The 27,238-nt window shown below is 44.6% G+C and overlaps 1 protein-coding gene across 1 annotated transcript in view; it reads left to right on the top strand.

The window, feature by feature from the left end:
* Positions 1–14,976: 14,976 nt before the first annotated feature.
* SCARB2 (scavenger receptor class B member 2) overlaps positions 14,977–27,238 on the top strand; it is an 82,728-nt gene continuing 70,466 nt past the window's right edge. Inside the window, exon 1 of the mRNA XM_005899156.3 lies at positions 14,977–15,465. Within this exon, the coding sequence (XP_005899218.1) occupies positions 15,349–15,465 (117 nt within the window). The 5' untranslated portion in view covers positions 14,977–15,348. The remainder of the gene's footprint in view (positions 15,466–27,238) is intronic.

The following is a 27,238-nucleotide window of genomic DNA, read 5'->3' as shown; positions in this document are numbered from 1 at the left end:
TAGAAAACGAAGACTGCTTAAGTTGTCTGCTATTGTGAGTATAAACAGATTTGAGGTTTTGAAATCAGATCTCCTTTCCCCAAATCACTTTCTCTCCACACCCCCCATCCCCGCCCCGCTGCTTTTCTCCCTTCCAAAATGTCACCCAAATGCAAAAGTTCTCAATAGAAAGCTTTAGTAAAATTCTTGAGCAGCATTTACTAGCATCCATTATGTATCACTGTACTACATTCTTCCTTGGTGGCTCAGAGGTTAAAACGTCTGCCTCCACTGTGAGAGACCCGGGTTCGGTCCCCGGGTTGGGAAGATCCCCTGGAGAAGGAAATGGCAACCCACTCCAGGACTCTTGCCTGGAGAATCCCATGGACAGAAGAGCCTGGTGGGCTACCGTCCACGGAATCGCAAAGAGTTGGACACGACTGAGCGATTTCACTTTCTTTCACTTTCACTACATTCTAGGGTGCAGAAATAAGTAAAATCTTGCTCTCATAGAGTTCACACAGAAATAGAGTTCACACAGAAATAGAGTTCCAGGGGGACTTCTCTGATGGTCCTGTGTTCAAGACTCCGTGGTCCCAATGCGAGAGGTACAGATTTGATCCCTGGTCGGGGAGCTAAGACCCCACATGCCATGTGATGTGGCTAAAAAGTATTTTGAAGAAAGAAAAGAAATAGAGTCTCAATTTGGGTATATTCCATTCTAAAGCTCTCTCTATATAGGATTGATTATTGAAAACACATTGGATGAGGACAGCTAGAGAGGGAGTGCTTTAGAATAATGAATAATACCAAGTACAGAGAAGACTGAGACCAAAGAAGTTTTCATTTTCCCTAAACTAGAACCCTGAGATTCCTCCCACCTTAGTCAAAAGTTTGACATTAAACTTTCAACAGATATTAAGAACCTTCTATGTTCCGGAACCTTTCCAGGCACTGCAGAAATAATCACAGGGTTGAAACTTTCTGTGCGTCAGTTTCTCCATTCTTATACCATGTCAAGAGTAAGCCACATGTATAACACAATGAAAAGTCCTATCTCCTCTTCCACATAACATTTGCTTTCAATTTCCAGGAGGGAAAACTTCAGGATGTACAGCAAAGACCTCCATCTCATTCCCAGAGGTCTATCATATCTGGTACTGTTATACTTTTTTACTCCCTCAAGATCCAGAAAAAAAAAAACTTTCCTTTCTCTTTTAATATTACTGTAGGTGGTAAACAAAAAACAAAAAAAAATAATTTTTTACAATATTCTTTGGGACAATCTTTTTTTTTTTCAATTTAGTTTATCATTGCTCTCTTCTCTTTTTTTTGTTTTTTTCTTTTTTTTAATTGAAGGATAATTACTTTATAATATTGTGTTGGCTTCTGCTATACATCAGCATGAATCGGCCATAGGTATATATATGTCCCCTCCCTCCTGATCCCCTCTCCCACCTCCCACCCCATCCCACCCTTCTAGCTTGTCACAGATTACTGAGTTGAGCTCCCTGTGTCACACAGCAAATTCCACTTGCTATCTATTTTACATATGATAATGTATATGTTTCCATGTTATTCTCTCAATTCATTCCACCTTCTCCTTCCCCTACTGTATCTGTAAGTCTGTTCTCTATGGCTGTGTGTCCATTGCTGCCCTGCAAACAGGTTCATCAGTACTATCTTTCTAGATTCCATACGTATGTGTTAGTATACAATACTTGTCTTTCTCTTTCTGACTTACTTCCACTGTGTATAATAGACTCTAGGTTCATCCACCTCATTAGGACTGACTCAAATACATTCATTTTTATAGCTGAGTGATATTCCACTGTACATATGTACCATGATTTCTGTATCCATTCATCTGTTGAACATCTAGGTTGCTTCCATGTCCTACTATTGAAAAAAGTGTTGCAATGAACACTGGGGTAAATGCATCTCTTTAACTTAAGGTTTTCTCAGGGTATACGCCCAGTAGTGGGATTTTGCGGAGAAGGCAATGGCACCCCACTCCAGTACTCTTGCCTGGAAAATCCCAGCAGTCCATGGGGTCGCTAAGAGTCTGACACGACTGAGCGACTTCACTTTCACTTTTCACTTTCACTTTTCACTTTCATGCATTGGAGAAGGAGATGGCAACCCACTCTGGTGTTCTTGCCTGGAGAATCCCAGGGATGGGGGAGCCTGGTGGGCTGCCATCTATGGGGTCGCACAGAGTCGGACATGACTGAAGTGACTTAGCAGTAGCAGCAGTAACAGTGGGATTTTGGGGTCAAATGGTAGTCCTATTCCTAATTTTTAAAGGAATCTCCATACTGTTCTCCATGGTGGCTGTATCCGTTTACATTTCCACCAACAGTGCAAGAATGTTCCCTTTTCTCCACATCCTTCCTAGCATTTATTGTTTGTAGACTTTTAAATGATGGCCATTCTGACAGGTGTGATGTGATACCTCATTGTAGTTTTGATTTGCATTTCTGCAAAAATGAACATTGTTGAGCATCTTTTCATGTGTTTGTTGGCCACCTGTATGTCTTCTTTGGAGAAATGTCTGTTTAGGTCTTCCATCCATTTTGTGATCGGGTTGTTTGTTTTTCTGGTGTTAAGCTGCATGAGTTTTTGGAGATTAATCCTTTGTCAGTTGTTTCATTTGCAATTATTTTCTCCCACTCTGAGGGTTGTCTTTTAATTTTGTTTGTTGTTTCCTTTGCTATGCAAAGGTTTTTAAGTTTAATTAAGTGGGGCAGTCTTGGCTCAGGCAATAAAGAATCCACCTGCAATGCAGGGGACCCAGGTTTGATCCCTGGGTCAGGAAGATCCCCTGGAGAAGGGAATGGCAACCCACTCCAGTATTCTTGCCTGGGAAATCCCATGGACGGAGGAGCCTGGTGGACTTTAGTCCATGGGGTCACAAAGAGTCGGACACGACTGAATGACCAATACACACACACACAAGTGGGGCAATGTAATAAAGCTCTTAGTTAAGATAAATTGGGGAAATGTCTAGAGGGGAACAGATATTGTAGGGTCATTCATCAGCATAGTTATGTCATCGACAACTGTTATCTAGGTTTGGGGCACTGCTGTTTCTCCTTTATTACAGAAATTATGGCCCATTAACAGGACACATGTCATTTCTTAGCAAGGGCTTTAGCTACACTCAGCATTGTAGCAGGTAATATTTAACTTTTGGTGACAGTAAATAGAGAATTTGAGAGGCGTTCAACATTAGCACAAAAAGTCTGGGTTTATGCTGTTGACCCCCTCGAGATTCTGGTGCTTATATAGGACCATCCTTGACAAAGCTGGGATGCAGGGAAGGGGAAAAGAGGAAAGCTAAGGAGATGATCAGAGAAATATCCCCTGACGTCAACAAGCTGGATGCTGTTTGAAAGGACTGGAGGCTCAATTTAAAAAGTGATATTTTGGACCATCTAATATTAAGACTTTATTTCAGGTAAAGGATTAGGCCTTCTCAGTCCCCTGAAGGCATTATATTTGGTTAGGACCCTCATTCCTCTTTTAAAAACCACTTTATTGAGGTATAATCAACCTATGAAAAGCTGTATGTATTCAATGCATACAACTTGATGAGCGTGGAGATAAGTATACACCCACAATTAGTATGATCTGTGCCACAAACATATCCATCTTCTCCAGAAGTTTCCTCCCACCCTCTTTATTATTTTATTTTCTGTGTATGATAACATAAGATCTGCCTTCAATGTTAACTATAGGCTCTATGCTCTACGGTAAATATCTAGGACTTATTTATCTTACATAGCTGACACTTTGTACCCTTGTGTGAATACCTCCCTGTTACCCATCCCACAGCTCCTAGTAACCACTATTCTACTTCCTGGTTCTATAAGTTTAACAATATTAGATTCTTCATACAAGTAGTATCACATAGTGTTTGTCCTTCTGTGACTGGCATATTTCAAGTAGCCCAGTACCCTCCAGGTTCATCCATGTTGTCTCAAATGTCCTTTTTGAAAGACAATGATATGTGCATACCACATTTGCTTATCTATCCAGCCATCCATGGACTCTTGGGTTGTTTTCATGTTTTGGCTATTGTGAATAGTGCTACAGTAAACATGGGAGTCCAGATACCTCTTTGAGATCCCGATTTCAATTCTTTCATTTATAACCCAGAGGTGTGAATCTTGGATCATACAGTAGTTCTAATTTTAATATTTTGAGTAGTATCTATACTGTTTGCCTTAGTGGCTGCACCAATTTGCATTCCCACCATCAGTGTAGGAGGCATCCCTTTTCTCCACATACTCTCCAGCATTTATTATTTGTAGACTTTTTGATGATGGCCATTTTGACCAGTGTGAGGTGGTACTTCACTGTAGTTTTGATTTTCATTTCTCTAATAATTAGCGATGACTAGATGCTCTAATAATTAGGCATCTTCTTTGGAGAAATGTCTGTTTAGGTCTTCTGTCCATTTGTGGATTGGGTTGTTTGTTTATTTTGCTTTTGAGTTGTATGAGCTATTTGTATATTTTGGAAATCAAGTCCTTGTCATTCACATCATTTGCAAATATTTTCTCCCATTCAGAGGGTTGTCTTTTCATTTTGTTTATGGTTTCTTTTGCTATGCAAAAGCTTATGAGTTTGATTAGGTCCCATTTGTTTTTGTTTTTATCTTTTATGTTTTGGTTTTATTTCTATTGCCTTGGGAGATTGACCCAAAAAAAACATTGGTACAATTTATATCAGACAACATTTTGCCTATGTTCTCTCTTAGGAATTTTATGATGTTATGTCTTCTATTTGTGTCTTTAAGTCATTTTGAGTTTATGTTTGTGTATGGTGTGAGGATGTATTCCAACTTCATTGATTTACATGCAGCTGTTCAACTTTCCCAATACCACTTGCTGAAAAGACTGTCTTTTCCCCATTGTATATTCTTGCCAAGATTAATTGATTCAGGTGTGTGGGTTTATTTCTGGGCTCTGTAGTCTCTTGCATTGATCCAAATGTCTGTTTTGTGTCACTACCACACTGTTTTGATTGCTGTAGCTTTGTAGTATAGTCTGAAGTCTGGGAACAGTATGCCTCCTGCTTTGTTCTTTTCCCTCAGGATTGCTTTGGTAATTCTGGGTCCTTTAAGGTTTCATATAAATTTTAAGATTATTTGTCCCAGTTTTGTGGAAAATGCCATGGATAATTTGATAGTAGTGTAGCGTTAGTCACTCAGTTGTATCTGACTCTTTGCAAACCCACAGACTGTAAGATTACCAGCCTCCTCTGTCCATAGAATTCTCCAGCCAAGAATACTGGAGTGGATTGCCATTCCCTTCTCCAGAGGATCTTCCCAACCCAGGGTCTCCTGAATTGCAGGCAGATTCTTCACTGTTTGAGCTATAGGTAAGATCTATGGATAATTTGATAGGGATTTTATTAAATCTGTATATTGCTTTGGATAATATGGCCATTTTAACAATGTTAATTCTTCCATCTAAGAGCTTGGGATATCTTTCCATTTCTTTGAATTGTCTCCAAGCATTTAAGTTTTTTACCTTCTTGGTCAGGTTTATTCCTAAGTATTTTTTTAATGGAATTTTAAAATGTATTGTTTTTTCACATTCCCTTTATGATACTTCACCATTAGTGTAAAGACATGCAACCGACACAAGATTAACATACAGAAATCGGTTGCATGTCTTTGCACTAATGGTGAAGTTCTAGTAGTTTTTGTGTGGCATCTTCAGAGTTTTCTATATACTGTAGAATTTGGGTATTTTTATTTTTTTTCCTTGCCTGATTGCTGTGGCTACAATTTCCAGTACTGTGTTGAATAGAAGTGGTGACAGAGAGCATCCTTGTGTTGAGGACCTTCATTGGTTTGGTTTGGTATTGTTCCTATATCACGGTGGCTTGTGGAATCTCAGTTCCTGATCAAGGATTGAACCTGGGCCCTGGCAGTGAAAGCACCAAATCCTAATCACTGGGCCTCCAGGGAATTCCCAAGGACTCTCATTGTTAAATGAGCAATTTCTTTTTATGGTTTCTTTTAGATATTAGCATGCCAGGTAGATCCCTTCAGGCTGTCGTCTATTGTTAAAGAGTCTGGAACTAATTCCACGATATCACCCAGCTAGGTTAAGGAGTAGGCTTTGTTGACGAAAAGGAAAACTCACAATACCAGGGCCAAAGCTGCTGGGTAGCTTCTCCCTACCACCCTCTCTCATATACCCACTCCCCACAATGGATATCTCCCTTCCAGTAGGGCAAGTGTGAGAAAGTGACCTTATTGCTCAGTGTCAGGCAGGCGGGGTTTAGGGCACTGGCTCTCTACTTGAGTTGATTAGGAATGCCAGTCATCCTGCAGGCTTCCCAGGTAGCCCAGCTGGTAAAGAAACCACCTGCAATGCAGGAGACCACAAATTCATTCCTGGGTCAGAAAGATCCCCTGGAGAAGGGATAGGCTACCCAAGGGATAGGCTACCCACTCCGGTATTCTTGGGCTTCCCTGGTGGCTCAGGGATAGGCTACCCACTCCAGTATTCCCTGGTGGCTCAGATGGTAAAGAATCTGCTTGCAATTCAGGAGACCTGGGTTTGATCCCTGGATTGGGAAGATCCCCTGCAGGAGGGTATGGCAACCCACTTCAGTATTCTTGCCTGGAGAATCCCCATGGACAGAGGAACCTGGCAGGCTAATGTTCATAGGGTCACAAAGAGTCAGACATGACTGAGCAACTAAGCACAGTACATAGCACATATCCATCCTGCACCTGGGGACTTTGGGATGTACATGCCTGTGGGATATGCAAATACACAGAGTCCCATGGGGATATGCAGATACACAGAGTCCCATGAGGAAGTAAGGAAGGCTTAGAGCAAGTCACAGTCCCATGGAAACTAGAGTGTTGAGTGCCATCTCCCTGCTGAGAGAATGAGGGAGCTCCTTTTTGTTTTCTCCCTGAAGAAAAAGATGCTAGACCTTTCTAGAATTCCCTACCATCACTGAATTTTCCAAAGATCATATTCCAAGGGTGATTATCCAAGGGATAATCCAAGGGATATGAGGAAGAAAAAAAAGTCCTTGGAAGTAGTAGTTCATATCTCCTTCTTGTACTCTGCCTCTCCTTATAAAATTCCCCTGTGATTTGCACTTTTATTGAAGTGAAATCCACATACCATGAATCTATTTTAAAGTGCACAATTCAGTGACAGTTGTATAATTGCCTTGTTGTATAACTACCATCTCCAGCTCCAAAACATTTTATCAGCCCCAAAGAAAACCTCATGTTTGGCATTGAACAGTCATTCCTTATTCCCTCCTGCCCTTTCCCTGGCAACCACTGATCTATTCTCTGTCTGTAAGGATTTACTTACTCTGGATATTCTACATAAATGGAATCATACAATATGTGACCTTAAGCATCTGTCAACTTTTACCTGACATACTGTTTATAAGATTCACCCTTGTTGTAGCATGTGTCTACTTCATTCCTTGCTGTGCTGGAATAATGGCCCATTGTACATATTCCTATATTTTTGTTTATCCATTTACTGGCTGATAGACATTTGGCTTGTTTCCACCCTTGGCAATTCTGCATAGTGTTGCTATGAACATTTGCATACAAAGATAAGTTTCGGTACCAAGTTTCAGTCCTTTTGGGTACATAGCTAGGCATGGAGTTTCTGCAACATATGGTCTGTCTGTGTTCAACTTTTTGGAGAATGGTGGTGAGATCTCTGTCTCCTCTGGTTTAATTAGAAATGCAGAAAAACAATGCTGCTCAAGATAGCTTGTAATGCAGTTGAAGCAATCCCTTATGAATATTCTGAAACATTCTTCACTGAGGCTAAAAAGAGAGTGTGTTTGCTGTTTAGCAGAGAATTGGAGATGTTTCTAAACTGATAGCTAACAGTCTTCTTTGAAGTTGGACCTTTACAGGAGGCTTCTGATTGATAATGTCAGAGACTCAGGAAATGTGGTCAGTGTGGTGGCCAGAAGTCCTGCAGGCACTAGGCTAGAGGTGAAATACAGCTCTTATATTTATCCTTTCTATAGGCTAATACCTTGGCCCCCACCCCTACCTTTAGCACACCCTGTACCCAGCCAAACGCGTCCTCTCTGACACTCACGAGGCCCCCTCTTCACTGCCCATTGGCCCGTCCTACTCCCACCCAGAGACAGATACTGAGTATACTTGACTTTCTCATTTAAAACAACTTCCAATCATGGAATACATCATTAAGGAATAACTGTAAACTCTTCAGTGGTTTACTTAGTGCTGATTTCATAATGTGCAGGAATCAGACAGCCCTGATATTTCATAATATTCTGGCTTTGCCACACCGAGAGTTGAACAGCTATCTAAACACACACCCCAACTCTCATTTGCTTCTAGAAGATACCTCCAGACTACCTCATGACATCAGACTAGAATGCTTTTCACATGACCGCATGCATTGAGGATTGTGTTTTTAGCCAGCTTGTAGTTGAGGGGAGCCTGGAGCTCATTCCTGGCCTGTAATTCTAGTCCATCAAGTCCAGGCAAGCAGAAGGACTCTGTCTCTCAAACAATGAATTCTGATCTCACTGCCCCTCCTGGTTGCCCATGTGACTGAGAATGTTGGTACTGCCACAGCTTTTCCACCAATTTTCACTGTTTCTGTTTAGCTCTCAATAAATGCGAAGCCACAAGTTCCAAGCAATGGTTATGGGGCTAAGAGTTTAAGTGTCTGACAGATTCAGCTTTCAAAACTTGTTTGCTTCTTACAAGCCATGTGACTTTGGACCACTTTGTCAACCTCTCTGCCTCAGCTCCCACATTCTTAAAAAAAAAGAGATAAAGTATCTACTTCATGGGACTTTATAAGGGCTAAATGAAATAATGTAAGTCCAGGATCTAACAGTGCTTGGTATATGTCCAAGCAGCAGATAGAATTGTTGACATAGTAATCATTTTTTCCCCAAAGAATCCATACATTTTCTTTCTTTTTTTAAGTTATTTATTTCTGGCTGTGCTGGGTCTTCGTGGTTGCACAGGCTTTCTCTTGCGGCCAGTAGGGACCACCTTCCAGTTGCGGTGCTTGGGCTGCTCGTTGCAGTGTCTTCTCTTGCGGCAGAGCATGGGCTCCAGCATGCTCAGGTATGGTAGTTGGCAGCATGTGGGCTCAGCAGTTGTGGCTTCCGAGCTCTAGAGCACAGGCTCCATAGTTTTGTCCGTGGGAGCTTAGTTGCTCTGTGGGCTTAGTTGCTCAACGGCATGTAGGAATCATCCCAGATTAGGGATCAAACCCATATCTCCTACACTGGCAGGTGGATTCTTTACCACTGAGCCACCAGAGAAGCCCCAGGGTAACCATTTTTTTCCCAGTATTTCTTTTTCCCTCTTTCGCTCCTCTGCTTTCACTTACTGCCCCCCCCCCCACCCCAGTCTCAGTTAGAAGAGACTCTGCTTGTGGCTTCAGGGGAAGGAAGGGAATAAGACAAAAATGATTCCTTTTTCTAGTTGTTGTGTTTCAAATACTCTGCAGCTTTAGAGGAACAAAGAAAAGAAACATGGAAAAAAAGAAACATTTGAAGAGGGAGAATCTCATTTTCCCATAAACCCCAAAAGAATAAAACCCAAACCCAAACCAAACAAACTAGAAAAGACTCCCCTCACTTGGGGCACAAAGATGATAACAGAGAAGCCATAGGGTTTCCTGGCTGGAGGAGGCAACAGACAGACCATGGACAACGTCCCGGCTTCCCCTGCCCTGGTTTGCTATGAGTGTGATAGCGTAAAAATGACAAAGACGCTCTAATCCACAAGCCTGTACCTTGTCTTAAAAGAAGTTGTGTAAATGTGAGAAGTTTGGGATCTGGTAAGGGGAAAGGGAGGAGACAGAAATTCTTAATTATGGATCCCACATTGCTCTGGGTTAAGGATGCTCCACAAACATTTAAAAATAAAAATATCAGATCACTAGGGTGTGAAGGTACATTTTCTAGATCACCTTCAAATTGCAGTAAGAAAGCTAAGAGTTTTAGAAATCTCTTAGAGCTGGCCAGTCACAAAGCAAGCAAGGCCTAGGGCCACTTCCGTTCTTTTTCAAGCTCCTAGAATAATTAATAAATAACAAAATAGGGTGTTTCAGTTATCCATTATGGCATAACAAACCACCCCAAGAAAAATGTAGTTGCTTAATACACAGCCACGCATTTGGCCACATCCCAATTCTGCAATGTGGGCGGGGCTCACAGGGACGGTGTATCATCTCTGTTCCATGTGGCATATGCTGTGGTCATCTGGGAGCTTAGATGGACTGTGAATCCTCTCTTCTTCTCCAGGGTCTCTCTCCATGTGGCTTCTCATCACCCAGAGGTGAAATCTGAGCTTCTCACATGAGAGTTGGGGGACTTCCCTGGTGGTCTAATGGCTAAGACTCTGAGCTCCCAATTCAGGGGGCCTTGGTTTAATCCCTGGTCAGGGAACTAGATCCCATGTGCTGCAGCTAAGCGTGCTCATGCTACAACTAAAGATCCCACATGCCACAACAAAGATTGAAGATCCTGTGTGTGCCACAACTAAGACCCGGTGCAGCCAAATAAATTAAAACACAAAATGAACAAAAACCAGATGGCAGTTAGACCCAAAAATGTAAAGGAAGGAGCTACCTAGACCTGGGATGGACACACTCCTATCAATCCCACCACCCATTCTACTGGTCAGAGCAGGCCAGCCCAGATTTAAGGGGAGGGGAACAAACACCACTTTTAACTGGAGGAGCTTCAGGAGCCTACAAAGAAAGGAAGAGTTGTTGACAGTCACATTTAGAGACTATCTTCCACACAAGATTGTAAAAACTGCAGTGCATTTTAAATGCTTACATTTAACACATCAACACTTTTCACACAACCATATACAGTTGACTATATAATTAACCTGTTTCGAGTATAATAACAATATTTTAAATTTAAGGTGGGGCCCAAAGAGTATTGCTTCCTGACTCAGAGTCTGTTGTTCTGGAGCCTGTCTTACACTCTTTGCAGGAAGTTCTTTTTCCTTCTGAGTCCTGAGTAATTGTGTAATTTGTAGCAGGCACCAATAATCATTCATTCACAAGAGTGCTTGTTCTCAAGTTCCTGTTCTGATTTTAGGTATATAGGGGTCTCTGGGAAATTTTCTGACTATCTCCCTAACAGAGCATCAGTCTCCCGACTCAACCAGTTGCAGCAGTAACCCTCCTCCACCATCTGACCCTCCAGAGTGTGGGAGCAGCTTAATAGTCTGTGTACCTGCCATGCAGCACCCACTCCTTGTAAGCAGAGATGGAGGCTCATCTGGAGGGGAAGATGATTCAACAGCTCAAAGAAAACTAACCAGTGAACAGAGAAGGTGACCCATCCTACAGATCAGAAATGAAGAGGATCTCCCAAGGGGCTTTGGAAGCTTGTATGAGAATTTGGGAGGTTGTGGGCAAAGTCTCCATCAGTAGTTACCATGGGATGGAGAAGAGGAAACTGAACAGAAAGACAGCCAGGCCAGGAGCTCAGAAGTCCTCAGCTCTTTATAATAGGAAAGAAATTGCTGTGGGATCACAGATGGCTATTCTGGGAATATGAATTTTTTTTTAAGCTGTTTATATTTTCTGTAATTTAGGTCCTTTTTGTTCTCTCTTAGTGTTTAGTACATTTTTAAAATGCTAGTCTGGTCAGCTGTGCTAAGAGGAACCAAGAAAGAGGTTTTTGTCCAGTTTGGACCAGAGTTTTAAAGGGGAAGCAGCTTACCAGCCGCCTTACAAGGTGGAATGCTCTTGTCCAGTGAAAGCACCTCAAAGGGAAGGTGAACCGAGAGTAACTGAGTTGGAAACCCTAGTTCAGAGGCTTCCCTCTTCCCAAGATGTGTTTATCAAATCTGGAGCCATCTCTCCATCCCCACTGTCTGTTAGTGGCCCAGACAAGAGGCAAGAAGGGACCTCATTGAACAATGAGAAGGAGCTGTGTCCTGAGGTTGGTGGGCCAGGGCTGAGTAGGTGGGTAACTATGGCATTTGCCTAGTTAATGGAAACTGCAAACAGAAAACTGGTCTTAGTCTGAAGACGGAGGAGGGGGATTCAATGTGAACTTGGACCACTGGGTGCCGAATACTCAAGCAAGCAGGTTACCGAAACTTTTTTCTAGTTAATGCAGGAGAGGACACACACAGGCTCAGGCTGCTGAGGAAAGGGATAAGTGAGGACTACTAGGCTGGCACAGCCCCTGGAGCAAACTGGGGCACAGGACAGAGCCCAGGGAGATAGCTAGAATCCAAAGCAGAGATGAGGAAAGAACAGGCTGTTAGCATGCCAGGACTGGAGGTAGGGAAAGGCTGCTGGTGGTGTCAGGATTACTAGGGACCACCCAGACATCCTGGCCATGAGGTTTGGAGGAGCTGAATCATTCCAGACCCCACCCAGGCCTGGTTCTCTAGGGCAGCTGCTGCTGACCTTTGGTAGCTATAGATGGGTAGACCTAGGAACAGGGGCGGCCACTGTCATTGCCAGAGTCCAGGCTCAGACCTGCCCTCACAATCTGCTCCAGTTATCTAAAACCTAGTAACATGCCCAAACCTCATGGCTTCAAACAACAGTGGTTTACTTTGCATTTCTAGCAGGGCAGGGCAAGGTAGGGACCACTCTGCTGCATATGTCTGGGGGCCCAAGACTCAAATGGCTGGGGGTAGCAGGAGACTTGGAGAAGGCGATGGCACCCCACTCCAGTACTCTTGCCTGGAAAATCCCATGGACGGAGGAGCCTGGTGGGCTGCAGTCCACGGGGTCGGTAGGAGTGGGACACGACTGAGCGACGTCACTTTCATGCATTGGAGAAGGAAATGGCAACCCACTACAGTATTCTTCCCTGGAGAATCCCAGGGACGGGGGAGCCTGGTGGGCTGCCGTCTATGGGGTCACACAGAGTCCCACACGACTGAAGCGACTTAGCAGCAGCAGCAGGAGACTGGGGGCAGCAAGAGGCTGGCAGGGCAACACCCCATAGTCTTTCCTCTGTTCACTCCAGATTGGAAGCCTCAGGGTAGCTGGGCTTAGTGGTGGCTCAGGGCACCAAAAGCTACTATTTTCAGAGGCCCAGGAAGAAACTGCAAGTGTTTATGATCTATCTTCAGAAGTTCTAGGACATGGCGATTTAGTGCTTTCCATCCCTAAATCCAGCCCAAGTTCGAGGCAAACCATATAGACCCTCCTCTCAATAGTGCTGTGTGCTGCCCTAAGTTGCTTCAGTCATGTGCGACTCTTTGCAACCCCATGGATTGTAGCCTGCTAGGCTCCTCTGTCCATGGGATTCTCCAGGCAAGAATACTCAGTAGAAGAAGTATCAAAGTTTTTGCCACCATTTTTAATGCATCATAGCATCTCACCAAGTGGTCAGCAAAGTCTCCTAACTGAACCTCCAGGTCCCAGATTCTCACTGATGGCAGCTGGGAGGCAGCAATGCACAGGGTAGAAAAGGGAAGGGCTTTGGAAGCCACCAGGCCTGCATTCTGGTTCAGGCAGGATCTACCACTCAGCAACCAGTTGAACTTGTTAGGTTACTCGCCCCTAAGAGGCGTGTGGTTTCCTTGTGTGTAAAAGAGGGCTAATACTACCATAGCGGCCAAGAAAATGGACTTCTCAGATCGTGCACAAATGACCAATGGCCCCAGCTGCTGAGCCCTAAAATCTGTCATCTGGTTCTCATCCCCAGCTTGGTGTAGAGGCCAGTTTCCTAGTGCTGCTCCCAGCCCATGACTAAATACAAGAAGCCTATTCCTGGGAGGCGCTGGGCTCCTGGGACAGGGCAGCTTGGCTTGAAGACTCCCCCAAGGCCTTGCTGAACTTTCTTAGAACTTCACTGTAGCATAAGATGCTTCTTTCAACTCAGCCTTCCTTCCTCATCTCTCTCCTTCACCAAGGGCACACCTGCACCCCAGGTCTAGCTCCCCAACCCTGTTCCCTCATAAATCTCTAGAGCAGTGCTCCCCTCCAGATGCTTTGGGGGGGACCGGGACAAAGAGCCACCAGGCTGCTGCCGGTATTAAATAGGTGTGTGAGCACCTAATCAAGGCCTGGGGTATAGTTGATGTTCATTCCACTGATATTTATTGAGTCTCTGCTGAGTGAGGACTTTAGCTGGGGTGACTGAAACACATTGGTGAGCAAAGCAGATGAGAACATAAGGGCCCCCTGCTTGAAGCTTCTTGTTGACCCCAATGCGGAGGGATAAAGTCCCAACTCTCCTACAGGACACAAGAGTTCTTCAAAGTCTGACCCCAAGGGGCCTCCATACCCCTACCCCACACTGCACACCAGAGCCTAGAGTCAAAAAAGACGTTCCTCTGGCAACCTCGGGTTTTTCAACCCCAATATCTTTTTTTTTTTTTGTAGTTTTTAAAAGCATATTCTTAATTATAAAAGCTTAATTATTCTATAGAATAATTATGTCTATACAATTTTTTTCTATAGAAATAATGGAGAGACCTCTAGCATGGTTGATCAATACAATTCTTTTTTCCACCCCCGATATCTTAACACAGCTTTTTCTTCTCCAAAAGCTTCCCCCCTCCTTTGTACACACCCTTCACATGACAAACCCTTACACATCCCCCACGACCAGTTCAGTCGTGGGGATGCTAGATCACCTCGGTAGAGGTGCTTGCTGGCACAGACCTCCTCATCCACCTCTAAAAGCACTAGTTACATTGTGCTTTAATTGCTGTAACAGTGTCGCGCTAACTTGTGAGCTCATGTAGATAGCAGGGGCAGCGTGTATCCATGCTGAATCCCTGGCGCTCGGCAGCCCGCAGCTCGTGTCTTGGGAAGACAGTAGAGACTGGGAGAGCAGGCGATTTTCCCGCGGTAACCGCGGGGCCTGCGGCGAGAGGGCGGGGGCGTCGCTGCGCAAGGGTCAGGGAGCCGCCGGTGCTGGGCGGCTCCCGGGACGGGCCGCGGGGCGCTCCGGCCGAATCGCGGCCGCTGCCGCGGGGCACATGACTGCGGGCTCAGCCTCCGCCCCGCCCGCTTCCCCGCGCAGCTGCCGCCTGTCGCCTCCCGGGGTTGCGGCGTGCCGGGCCGGCGAGCGTCTCCGCGCTGCGCGCTCCCTCTGCCTCGCGAGCTGCGCCAGGCGGGCGCCGCGGCGGCCGCGGCCGTAGAAACCGAAACCAAAGCGAGACTCCTACGCCCCTCCGGCCGGCCGGGTGCAAGCAGGGCCGCTCTCGCCCAGTCGCGAAGCAGGGAGCCGGGCCCCTCTGCTGGGCCGCGGGCGCCCGAGGGTCCCGGGTCTTCCGGCCGCTCCGCCGGCGCCCCTCCGTCTCTCCCTCCTTGCTTCTCATCCGGTCGCCCGCCGCCCGGCCCCGGAGCGGTGCGCGGAATGGGCAGGTGCTGCTTCTACGCGGTGGGGACGCTGTCCCTGCTGTTGCTGGTGACCAGCATCACGCTGCTGGTGGCCCGAGTCTTCCAGAAGGCCGTGGACCAGACGATCGAGAAGGTGAGGCGTGGCGGGCTGTGTGTGTGTGTGTGTGTGTGTGCGTGCGCGCGCGCGCGCGTCGAGCAGGATTGGGGGTACACTTGCAGCCCACCCTCCCACTGCTGAACCTTGTGCAGGGTGGATCTGCACCCCTTATAACCCTAGTCCGGAGGCTAGGGCCCTCCTTTCTTCCATGTTTTCTTGGGCTGGGTGGGTAAGAGTTAAAGAAGGCTGGAGAGGAATAATCCTGTTCCTTTTAGAGTAATAAACAAGACTGTGGGTCTAGATTTTGAAAGAAGGCTTTCACTTAAATTCTGTCATTTGTTTTCTGGGCCCTCCCCGCGCCCCAATCTCTGTTGGGCCCAAACTCATTTCCCTCCCACTTCATGAGGAAACAAACTAAATGAAAGACACCGCCACCCCGCAAGTGTGTTGGCTGCTTGCCCTGGCCTTTGAAGTGGTGTGATGTGGGGATGGGAGGCTGGTGCCTAGTCTGTTGTGTTCCTGCCTTCCTGGGCTGAGCCCCGCACTGGGTAGCCAGGCCAGGCCTCTGGGCTGGGTGACATTTCAGTTCATCAGAGCCTGTGCTGACTTAGCAGCTTGCTGCTTTGTCTCACCATGGATTTCTTGCTCTTCTCAACCCTGCTGCTGCTGCTGCTGCTGCTAAGTCGCAAGAGGACTGGAGTGGGGTGCCATCACCTTCTCCGCAAACAACTCTAAGCTTAGGCAAAGCTGCATTTAAATTCTTAATCTGAGCCCATCTCTTCCTCTCAGATGAGTGGGCTGGAAAGCTGGTCACTTCAGACCTCTCCATCCTATGATTTCACTCAGTGGTCATTTCTCCTGCCCTTTCACCCACATCCACCAATTCGTGTGGAAAGAGGAACCAGAGAGAGTTACTGGGGTCACTTTTTCCTTTTAAAAAAGTTATCGGAGAAGCCTTTCTTGTTAGCACCCATCACTGCCTGATTTCTCCTACTCGTTTACACTTGCTGTTGGCCAGATAATAAAAGCTGGGGCCTCCTCCAAAATTGGTCACTGCGCTCCCAATTAGCAAAATTGTTTCATTCCAGGTGGCAACAGACCTATTTTTTAAATAGAGGTTTCTAAAAGTCATCAATTACTTGAAATCTGAAGCTACTTTAAAAAAAATGCCATGGCAAAGCATAGTTTAATTTTTAAAAGTTTTCATTGTCAAGGGGGTGACAGGACCCACTGTCTGAGCTTCTCAAAGGCCATTGTTCAAAGCATGTTCAAAGAAAAAACTAAATTGAATCTCTCCACCCTTGTCTACCTGCAAATCCATGGCTAGGTAGTTTAAGGATGTAACCTCTTTAAGGATGTAACCTCTTGCTTGGGTGTCTAGAGTTAAGCAATCCAATGATAGTCAATTGGATTTTCTTGTATGGCTTTGAAAGGCTGTTTCAGGAGAGGTCTGTGAGATGGGTGATCTCCCCACCTTGTGCCTCAGGTATTGTCAGCCTTTGGATGCTCTGTGGGTCTACATTCATGGGCAGTGGGTAGGGAGGTGGTGGGGGTGGAGGGTAGTTGTAAGGCAGCTGGGCTGGGGCTTAAGTTTGCACTGATGTTTGGTGATTGGCTTTTAAAGGTGGTTTTCTCCATGAAGAATGGACTCTGATCTGACTGTAAATGAAAGTACAGGAGAAGTGAACTTTCAGAACTGCCTCACCCTGTTAAGGAACACTGCACCACGTGGTGTGTGAGACTCATGACAGGGCTAGGTGTGGACAGATGTGGAAATATGGTAAGGCAACCAGAGGTCACGCCTTACCATCATTACCACTCCGCTTTCCTGGGTCGCCTGTAGGCGGGTAGCATGAGATGGTGGAAAGAGTAAGGACTTCGCAGGTCGATTTGCAGGCATGAATCTGGCTCTACTGTGTACTAGCTGGGTAACCTTAGGCTAGTACTTAACCTTTCTTAATTCTAGGCTTTTCTATCTGTAAATAAGGATAACAACTATTCATGTAAATAGAAGAATTATAAGAATTACTAGAGAAAATGGGTGTACTTTAAATGGGATACAGTAGTATGTATAGTTATTTGTAGGGCTTCCCTGGTGACTCAGCAGTAAAGAATCCACCTGCAATGCGGGAGACATGGATTCAATCCCTGGCTGGACAAGATCCCCTGGAGAAAGGAATGGCAACCCACTCCAGTATTCTTGCCTAGGAAATCCCATGCACTGGAGCCTGGAGGTTGAAAGAGTCAGACATGGCTTAGCGACTAAACCACCACCAGCACCATAGTTATTTGTAAATGATAGCAGTTTTATTTTTGTTAGAAGCAAATAAAAAATACATGAGATTGGAGGTTAGACACCCTATATTCAAATCTTAGCCCTGACATTTCTAGGCTCTTGGCCTTTGGGCCAGTTACATAACTTCTCTGAACCTCAGTTTCATTCCTGAGGGCAATGAGGATGTTAGCCATCTAGGGGATGCATTCACCATGAAACTCACAAAGCTTACACTTTGGGTCCCGCACTTGCACGGGCGCTTCAAAGGCCCTCTACCTAATTCTGTATGCAGCGTTTTCTTTTCTTAGGGACAGCCTCCATACACTGCATGAGCTTCACACAGACCTGGGATGTGCCTGTGTGTGTGTGCTGTTGTGAAGCTGAGTGAGGTCACCTGTGTAAAGCACTAAGCATGGTGTCAGACTTGGAACAGGTGCCCAAGGACAGCTTCCATCATCATTTCCATTAACGTTGTTATGGAAAATTCATTCATAACTTACTTTAATATACTTATAATACAATCTGATATTCCTAGTTCTTAATTTTTTTCCTTTGACAATTGTCCATGTCCTGCTTTGTCTACATCAAAAAAGAGGAGAGAGAAAAAGAATGAAAATCAAATGAGTAGGTTGGGCTAATTGTGAGAAGCTTAGTAACATAATTCCTATTAGAAGACTCTGTCTCATTTGATAATTGTCTTTGAGGCCCACAACAGCCAGAGATGACTGGAGGGAGATTTGATCTCGGCTATTGAGTAGAGTGGAAAGAACCAAGACAGTCTGGTTCCATCCTTGGCCTGTTATAGTATGCCTTACATTGAGAAAGCCCTGTAACTCTTTCTCTTTGTTGTTTAGTCACTCAGTCGTGTCTGACTATTTTGTGACCCCCATGGACTTAACCAACCAGGCTCCTCTGTCCGTGGGATTTTGCAGGCAAGAATACTGGAGTGGGTTTCCATTTCTTTCTCCAGGGGATCTTCCCAACCTAGGAATCAAACCTGCATGTACTGCATTGGCAGGTAGATTGCTTACCACTGAGCCTCCAGGGAAGCCCAACTGTTTCTGTTGACTTTTCTCAATTACAGAAGAGGCAGAAAAACTTTTCCCTTCTTGGCTGCTCACACCCACATCCTGGAGCATGGGCCAGGCCCTCTTTGTTGAGCATTTTGACCTCCCTGAAGACAGAGCTTTGCAGGGACCCAGCAATCTCTTTTTCTGTTTAGAACCTGGAAGGGCAGGGTTTTATGTTACATTTCATCCTGGCAACTAGGGCAGTGCCTGGTACTGGTGGTGGGTAAGCTAACTGCCTGCTGCCTCACTTCTAATTGTTTTAGTTGAAAGAACAGTGTCCTAAGAATCAGCAGAGCTTGGTGAAAACCCCTTTTTCAGTCACTAACAAATACTTGGATTAAATTGGACAAGCCAAGTAGCAAATTATTGAACCCCTCAAAACCTCAGGTTCCTCATCTTGAAAATGGGGGTCATAAGAATACCTACCTTTGAGCTGTTGCAAGAATGAAATAAAAGGATTGATGTAAAGCATATAGTACAGTCCTTTCCTGGTACCTGAATTTGTTATCGTTATTTGTATTGGCAACATATTTGCACAGCCGACAATAAACATTTATTGTTTCCAGCTGTTCTTTTCACAGACAGGAACTAAAGAGTAGATAAAGGTCCTTCTAGCTCCAAAATCCTGAGATTCTATGACACAGGTACGTGACCTGTGCTTGAGAGCAACTCTGCAGCACAGGATATTAAATTTGCCTTTCGGCTTGCTGAAAGTTTGAATATCTCCCAGAAATGAGGGCGCAAGCTGGCCAAGGGCAAAGTTGGCTAATAAGAGGTGGGCTGGCAGGGGAATCAGCGAGAGGGCAAGAGACTGTTGACACTTTGCTACCAAGGAAGGACGGCAGCATGAGGGCTCACGGATGAGACGAACATGACAGAGTCACCTACCCTTCACTGGAAACCTGAGGCCCTGGGCAAATACCAGCTGGCCTGAGCAGGGAGTGAGAGCAGCCTTGGAGCTCGAAGAGATAAGATATAATCCCTGACAGTTTAAGCAAATAACACTGATTGGTGAAGCTATGTGATATTTTTAGAGTCCAATGAGTAAAACATCTTCATTTTTGTTTATATAAAGACAGTCAACTATATATAATCTTCAAGGGCTCTTTCTTGCCCAGCAACCCCATTTCCTGATTTGCTTCTCTTCAGGGTTATAAAGACATAGAATCCTAGAGTAGGCATCGCTTAATCTGTTATTTTCTAGTCAAGGAAACTGAGACTGTAAATTCAAATATGGATAGTGGTGGGTATCAAATTAGGAGCTTCCAGGAGGCGCTAGTGGTAAAGAATCTGCCTGCAATGAAGTAATCTAAGAGATACAGTTTCGCTCCCTGGGTCAGGATGATCCCCTGGAGGACAGCATGGCAGCCCATTCCAGTATTTGCCAGGAGAATCCCATGGACAGAGGAGCCTGGTGGGCTGTAGCCTAGAGTCACAAAGAATTGGACATGACTGAAGCGACTTAGAACGCATGCACATATTAGGGTATTGAATTACCTTTACGCCAATGTGACCCTGGAAACGTAGAGAAGTGACTTATCAAAGACCACATGATGAAGTTAGGTGCACACACTGGGTCTTCTAGTTCACTTTTCCCATCCTGAAGGTCATTATACATCCCATTGCCTGTGACAGTTCTGGCTTATTTACACCTGTTATCCTAGAGCAATTACTAGCACCTTCTTCCCTTTCAAAAGATTCCTGGTGACCGTAAATTCTACCCTCACACATCACATTGTCCTCCACTTCCTGGCATTAAAGAGGAGCAGTGCTCTCGGAGGAAATGAGGCACCCTTACGCTAGCTCAAGAAAGAGGATTTTTTTTTTTTTCTCTAAGATTGGAAGAGGAAGCTGGTAGAAATCAAAGGGTGAGAACCACAGCACAGTAAGGCCTCCTGCAAATCCAGTAGAAACTGGACGGTCAGCAGGATCCAGGCCCAGTGTGTCTCTCTCCTTTTCCTCTGCCTTCCCCACCAGCTTCCTCTGTGTCCTCGGGCCCAGGCTGGTTCCTCATCTGGGGCTTCCCTAGCCCTGACCTTCTGTGATGCTCCAGCTGCTGAGCCTCCCATGAACACGCTTCATCTCTCAGTTTCTTCCTTCCAAATTCGTGACAAAGTCACGTGATTGGCCCACCACCAGCAGAAACCATAGCTCTATAAACAGAGGCCATATCCTTGCCGGAGTCTTTAACTCCTCAACAAAATCATCCAACTTCTCCCTGGCTTTTGGAAATGTGATCTGGTGATATCAAAATCTTATGATGTTTCTTTCAGCATCTTACTAATTCCTGGTGACTGTGGGCGTATGCAGTACTAAAGGTTAAGACAAGGGAGTAAGTCAGCAGTTCTTGGTGTTTTTCCTGGACTCTAGGGAACCACATCAGAATCACTTATGGAAAAAACCCAGACCCCATCAGCCATCCTGAATCAGAGTCCTTGGGACTAGCACCCAGGTCAAAACCGAGACTGGTTCTGTTAACCTATGTCTTCACTCCTTGAGATGGCAATTCTTTTTTTCTTTGTGTTTTATTGTTTAAAAAGAAATTATTTACTTATTTTTGGCTGCCCTGGGTCTTCGTTGCTATTGTGGGCTTTCTCTAGTTGTGGTGTGTGGGAGGCTACTCTTCACTGTGTGGTGTGCGGGCTTCTCATTACAGTGTCTTCTCTTATTGCGGAGCACGGGCTCTAGGGCACGCGGGCTTGATAGTTACGGCACATGGGTTTAGTTGGTCCACAGCGTGTGGAATCCTCCTGGACCAGGGATGGAACCCGTGTCTCCTGCGTTACAAGGCAGGTTCTTAACCACTGGACCCCCAGGGACATCCCTGTATTTTATCTTTATTTTTGCCTGTTTTTCTGGTAAAGAGATATATATGCCATTGTAAAAAGTCAGAGACAACAAAGAAAAAAAAGAGAAACAGAAACCACTGTTAAATATACTGTTGATTAATCCACATTTTTTCTTTGTGCATTATAGTAGCACATATACTTTACAGAAATGGGGTGCTTCTGTTCCCACCCTGTATTTATTTTTAATTCCAACTGGTATAACTAGCATACAAAAGAGTTGATAATTCTAGTTGGGGCTATTATTCTTAGTAATTACTACTATTCTGCAGGTTTACATCAAAGAAAATATCTTTTGGGAGGGAGGGGAAGGTCTTTGCTTATGAGAACTGTTTTTTGCTTTCTTGTTTCACTGTCAAGCCACAATGAAGGGGCCATCTGTTCTGCCAGACACTTGCTTGTTTCCCAGGGAAGAATCAGCAGGTGGGATTATAAAATCATTAATGAAAACACATGATATTGGCCAAGTGACTAGGCATTTATGGTCTATATCATCAAGATACTTAGTCTATATCCATGATATATTACATGAAGCAACCATTTTTTATCAAAGCTGGTAGCTAGTCAAAAGCAACTGAGAAAAATAAAGGCTACTTTCAGTGTTTGCTCTCTATATCCGAAAGCACTTTTAGGTATATTCTTTGGCAGTCATCCATTTATTTAGGAAATATTTACTGAGTATGAATCATTGGTGAGGCAGTGTGCTGAGACCTATGGGTACGATAGTAAATGAGACAGAGTCTCTACCCTTATGGAATTTATAATCTAATTCAGAAATCTGGGACTCAGATGCCTTTGTTTTCTTAAGGATTATTGAAGACACCAAAGAACTTATGTTTCTATTGGTTACATCTATAAATATTTATAATATTAGAAATTAAAACTGATACATTTTTAAAACACAAGTATGTGCATGCTAAGTCACTTTGGTTGTATCCAACTCTGTGACCCCATGGACTGTAGCCCACCAGGCTCCTCTGTCCATGGGATTCTCCAGGCGAGAACACTGGAGTGGGATGTCATGCCCTCCTCCCGGGAATCTTCCTGACCCAGGGCTCGAACCCCCATCTCTTTCATCTCCTGCATTGACAGGTGGGTTCTTTACCACTAGCGCCACCTGGGAAGCTAAAATACAAGTATACATGAGCACGTATTTCATTAGCTGTCAGAGCAATGACATCATTACAACCTGTGTAACCTTTAGAAAGTTCCACTATACGCTCCTGAAAAAATGAGAGTGAAAAGGGCAGATAGTTAATGTTATTACAGAAATAGTTTTGACCATGAGGAATCCCCTGAGAGGGTCTTGGGGTCCCTCAGGGGACCTCAGACCACCCTTTGAGAACTACTGATCTGGTTTTCATTTAAATTTGTTGACTTTTAGAATTTTTAAAATGACATAACATACGTGCTTTATTTCTGTAAGGCTACTTTGGGAACTATGTTTTTAATGTTTTCAGACCACCAGGGTCTTGTTTACTTTGTTATATATTTATATGTTTGTTTGGTGTCCTCATGAGTCCAGCATGAAGAACAGTGGGTTTGGGCCATCAGTGAATCAGGTTCAGGGAATCTCCTGTCTTTTCCTGTGTGTTAATCAAACCAGACCAGAACATTAGTAGCTCCATAATTGAATTCTTCAATAATTCCCCTCTAGCCTCAGCCCTGCTAAAGATTCTCTATCCACAGGACATAATTCAGTATTTAAAGCTAGCCCCAAAGTTCTCTTTGAAGGTAGGGATCCGGCCATATGTAGCTTTGTATCATTTTCTCAACCTGTTAAAGGAATGTCATACAAAATAGTTATTAAACATCATGTGGATGAATGGAGAGATGAGAACTTAACATCTTCAGGATGATTTTGGTTATATATTGTTATTCTGCTACACATTTTTGTTCCAGTGGTCACGTTTGCCACACTAATAGTTTATACCTTTAAAATCTGGAAATTTCGCTGAATAATCCAGCTTTCCAGGTTCTCTGGGAACATGTGACCGTTTGGGTTTTTTTTTGTTGTTTGTTTTGATTAATTTTTATTGGAGTGTAGTTGCTTTTGTGGGATTCCCTGGTGGCTCAGCAATAAAGAATCTGCCTGCAATGCAGGAGATAGAAGTTTGATCCCTGAGTCAGAAAGATCCCCTGCAGAAGGAAATGGCAACCACTCCAGTATTCTTGCCTGGAAAATCCCATGGACAGAAGAGCCTGGAGGGCTACAGTCCATGGGTCACAGACAGTCACACACGACTTAGTGACTAAACAACAGCAAACATAGCTGCTTTACAATGTTGAGCTAGTTTCTACTGTGCAGCAAAGTGAATCCACTGTACATACACATCTATCCCCTCATTTTTGGATTTCCCGAATGTGGCTCTTTTGCAGTACTGGCCCCATCACAGTCTGGGTGACAGCAGCTGGGGCAGAATGGAGGCTGTCCTTTGGACAGGACCTCCGTCCCTGTCCCCACCGCCGTCACACGTCCGACCCCAGGGTCCAGGGAAGGTGCCCTTTGTCATGGGGTTTGCTCTGCTGTCTTTCATAGAGTGGAGAAATATCTGTTTGTATCTGATGCTCTTTACCACGAGAAGGAAGATGAAAAGATAGCCTGAAGAGGTCATTCGTTGTTCAGCTACTCAGTTGTATCTGACTCTTTGTGATCCCATGGACTGCAGCACACCAGACTTCCCTGTCCTTCACCATTTCCTGGAGTTTACTCAAACTCATGTCCATTTAGTCAGTGATGCTATCCAACCAGCTCATCCTCTGTCACCCCCTTCTCCTCCTGCCTTCAATCTTCCCCAGCATCAGGGTCTTTTCTAATAAGTCAGCTCTTTGCAGCAGGTGGCCAAAGTATTGGAGCTTCCGCTTCAGCATCAGTCCTTCCAATAAATATTCAGGGTTGATTCTTTTAGTATTGAAGAATTTAACATGCATTTAACAAAAATGGGAAAGGGCATATTTCTGTGGAGAACTGAATTAATGCTAGGGTTTGGCATGCAAACATGCACAGACCTGTACCTGCTTCATTCCTTGACCTTCCCCATGTGGCTTCTTTAGCTTCAGAATTTTACATTCTTTCTAAAGAAAGCAAGACAGAATACCTTGCTTCCTGGTTACAGGAATGTCATCATTACTCTTGCAAGTCCCATTTTAAGGCTATTGCTTCTAATATGATTCTTCTGATAATCCACAGTAATGGAAGGAATAGGAGATGTAGATATAAACAGGTGAGGGAAACATCCCGCATTTCATCTTTGAGAGATATAGTCACAACCAAACAGGTTGTAAAATAATAAGACTGGCTCTACAGGTTATACAGAGAACCTGGCATTATTGCCATGGCCACACTTCTTATTTATTCACATCTTAAAATCCTGTTTTTCATCCACTCATTCAACTGTTCCTACATCTCCCTACCCCCATCCCCTGCCAGCATCCACATATATCTCCCCACTCTTCACCTGGTCCTTTTGATTAAGTTTCTATCTGGTGGCTGATTTTTCTCCCTTTAGGCTGGCAGTTCTCGACCTTGGGTTCACATTTGAAATTACCTGGAAGTATTTAGAAAGTATTCTACTGGGAGTTTTGTAGCAGGAGCTTTTTCACAATAACTGTTCTACCCTCTTGTCCTCATTGTGACTTATAGACACAGCAGCAGCTGACACATAAACTGACATTGGAGCCTCAACTGTCAGATCTCATTAGCTGAAATTATTGGATTTGCAATTAAAGCAAAATGAGTTTAAACAATGACATAAAAGAAAAAAAAAGAAAACCAGTGCTTTTGTTCCTAAGTTAAAATAAGGTCAGAGAATAAGGGTAAAATGTTAATGGCAGCCTATTTCTTTTACCTCAATAGAGTATTTAGAAAGGTAAATAGTACAAAGTATTTACATTACTCCAAGAATCAGCACTGGGTTTGCTTGATTTCAGGGAGAAATTTTTAAAATAATGCCAACCAACTGGTGTTTTGATATTTGGTGAATTTTATTAATGTGGAATCCAATGAGAATCTTCCACACACTATTAGATCAGGTTTTCTCAAAGTTGGTCTGCATTATCTCTGGGTAAATTTAGACTCTGTAGATGGCAATGTGGATGCTGAGTTTGTGTTTAATTATTAAGTAGCACTTTGTTGAACTAAAAGTACAAGCAGCAGTGCTCTTGAGGCCTGAAAGTTTCTGAAAATATTAACTTACTTGCATTAAAGCCCAATGCAGTTCCATAAGGGCTTATTCTTATCATCTCCATGTGGCTTTTATCGGGACAGCTGGTCCCTCAGCCATCCTTCTGCTGCTTTCCCGAAAGATCTCCATCAGGCTGCTGTGGATGTGTTGTGTCTTGTGGCTGTACCAAGTCATGGGCTTCCCTGGTGGCTCAGACAGTAAATAATCTGCCTGCAATGCAGAGGACCCAGGTTCAATCCCTGGGTTGGGAAGATTGCCTGGAGAAGGAAATGGCAACCCACTCCAGTATTCTTGCTTGGAGAATTCCATGGACAGAGGAGCCTGGCGGGCTACAGTCCATGGAGTCACAAAGAGTCAGACATGACTGAGCAACACCTCTCAGCAGAAGCAGCTAATCCAGTCATACCTGGGAGAAGGTGGAACACTCCATGTTGCTCGTTCTTAAAGGGCCTGTTGGGATGGCAGGTGATGGGCTGAGTCAGGTCCCATGGACTGACGTCTTGGGCTGTATCAGGACCTCAGAGTTTATCCTGTTAGCAGTGGGGAGAGTGTCTGGCCTGATAGGCACTTTTTATGGAACTCTCTGGAAGCTGATATAGATAATACCTTTGAAAGGGGCGAAGCTGGAGAAAAGGGTACCAGTTGGGAGACTACCTAAAACTGAACCGTATCGCCGCAGTCCTTGCCAGTAATGAGATGAAAGTGAGAGTGTTAGTAGCTCCATCATGTCCAACTCTTTGCAACCCAATGGACTGTAGCCCGCCAGGCTCCTGTGTCCATGAAATTCCTCCAGGCCAGAATACTGGAGTGGGTTGCCATTTGCTTCTCCACGGAAACTGCCTGACCCAGGGATCGAACCCAGGTCTCCTGCATTACAGGCAGATTCTTTACTGTCTGAGCCATGAGGGAAGCCCAGTGATGAGATAGGGACAGGAAAAGAAATGGAGAAGAGGATGAGGTAGAACTCCTCTCATCAGTAGGACAGAGTGATTCGGGGAGAAATCATGAGCCCCTTTTTTGGTCACGTTGATGTTGAGCAGCCTGCAAGGTATCCAGATGGGAATTTTAGGATGAAAGTGTAGGTCCCTCAGTCATGTCCAGCTCTTTGTGACCCCATGGACTTAGCCTGCCAGGCTCCTCTGTCCATGGCATTTTCCAGGCAAGAATACTGGAGTGGGTTGCCATGCCCTCCTCCAGGGGATCTTCCCAACTCAGGGATCAAATCCAGGTCTCCTGCACTGCAGGCAGATTTTTGACTGTCTGAGCCATCAGGGAAGCCCATGGATCCAAACAATTGATATTATCCCGGTAATTTCAGGCATAGCCCTCCTTTGGGCCTTGCACATGAAGGTTCACTGTTACGTGCATGTCAGTGTTACATCCTTAGCTGAGTGTCTTCTTGAAACAGGGCCTATGCTTGCTGGGCACAGAGAA

Source organism: Bos mutus, chromosome 6, assembly GCF_027580195.1.
Source record: "Bos mutus isolate GX-2022 chromosome 6, NWIPB_WYAK_1.1, whole genome shotgun sequence".
NCBI lineage: Eukaryota > Metazoa > Chordata > Mammalia > Artiodactyla > Bovidae > Bos > Bos mutus.
The sequence above is the reverse complement of the archived record's forward strand: the minus strand, read 5'-3'. Positions and strand labels throughout refer to the sequence as shown.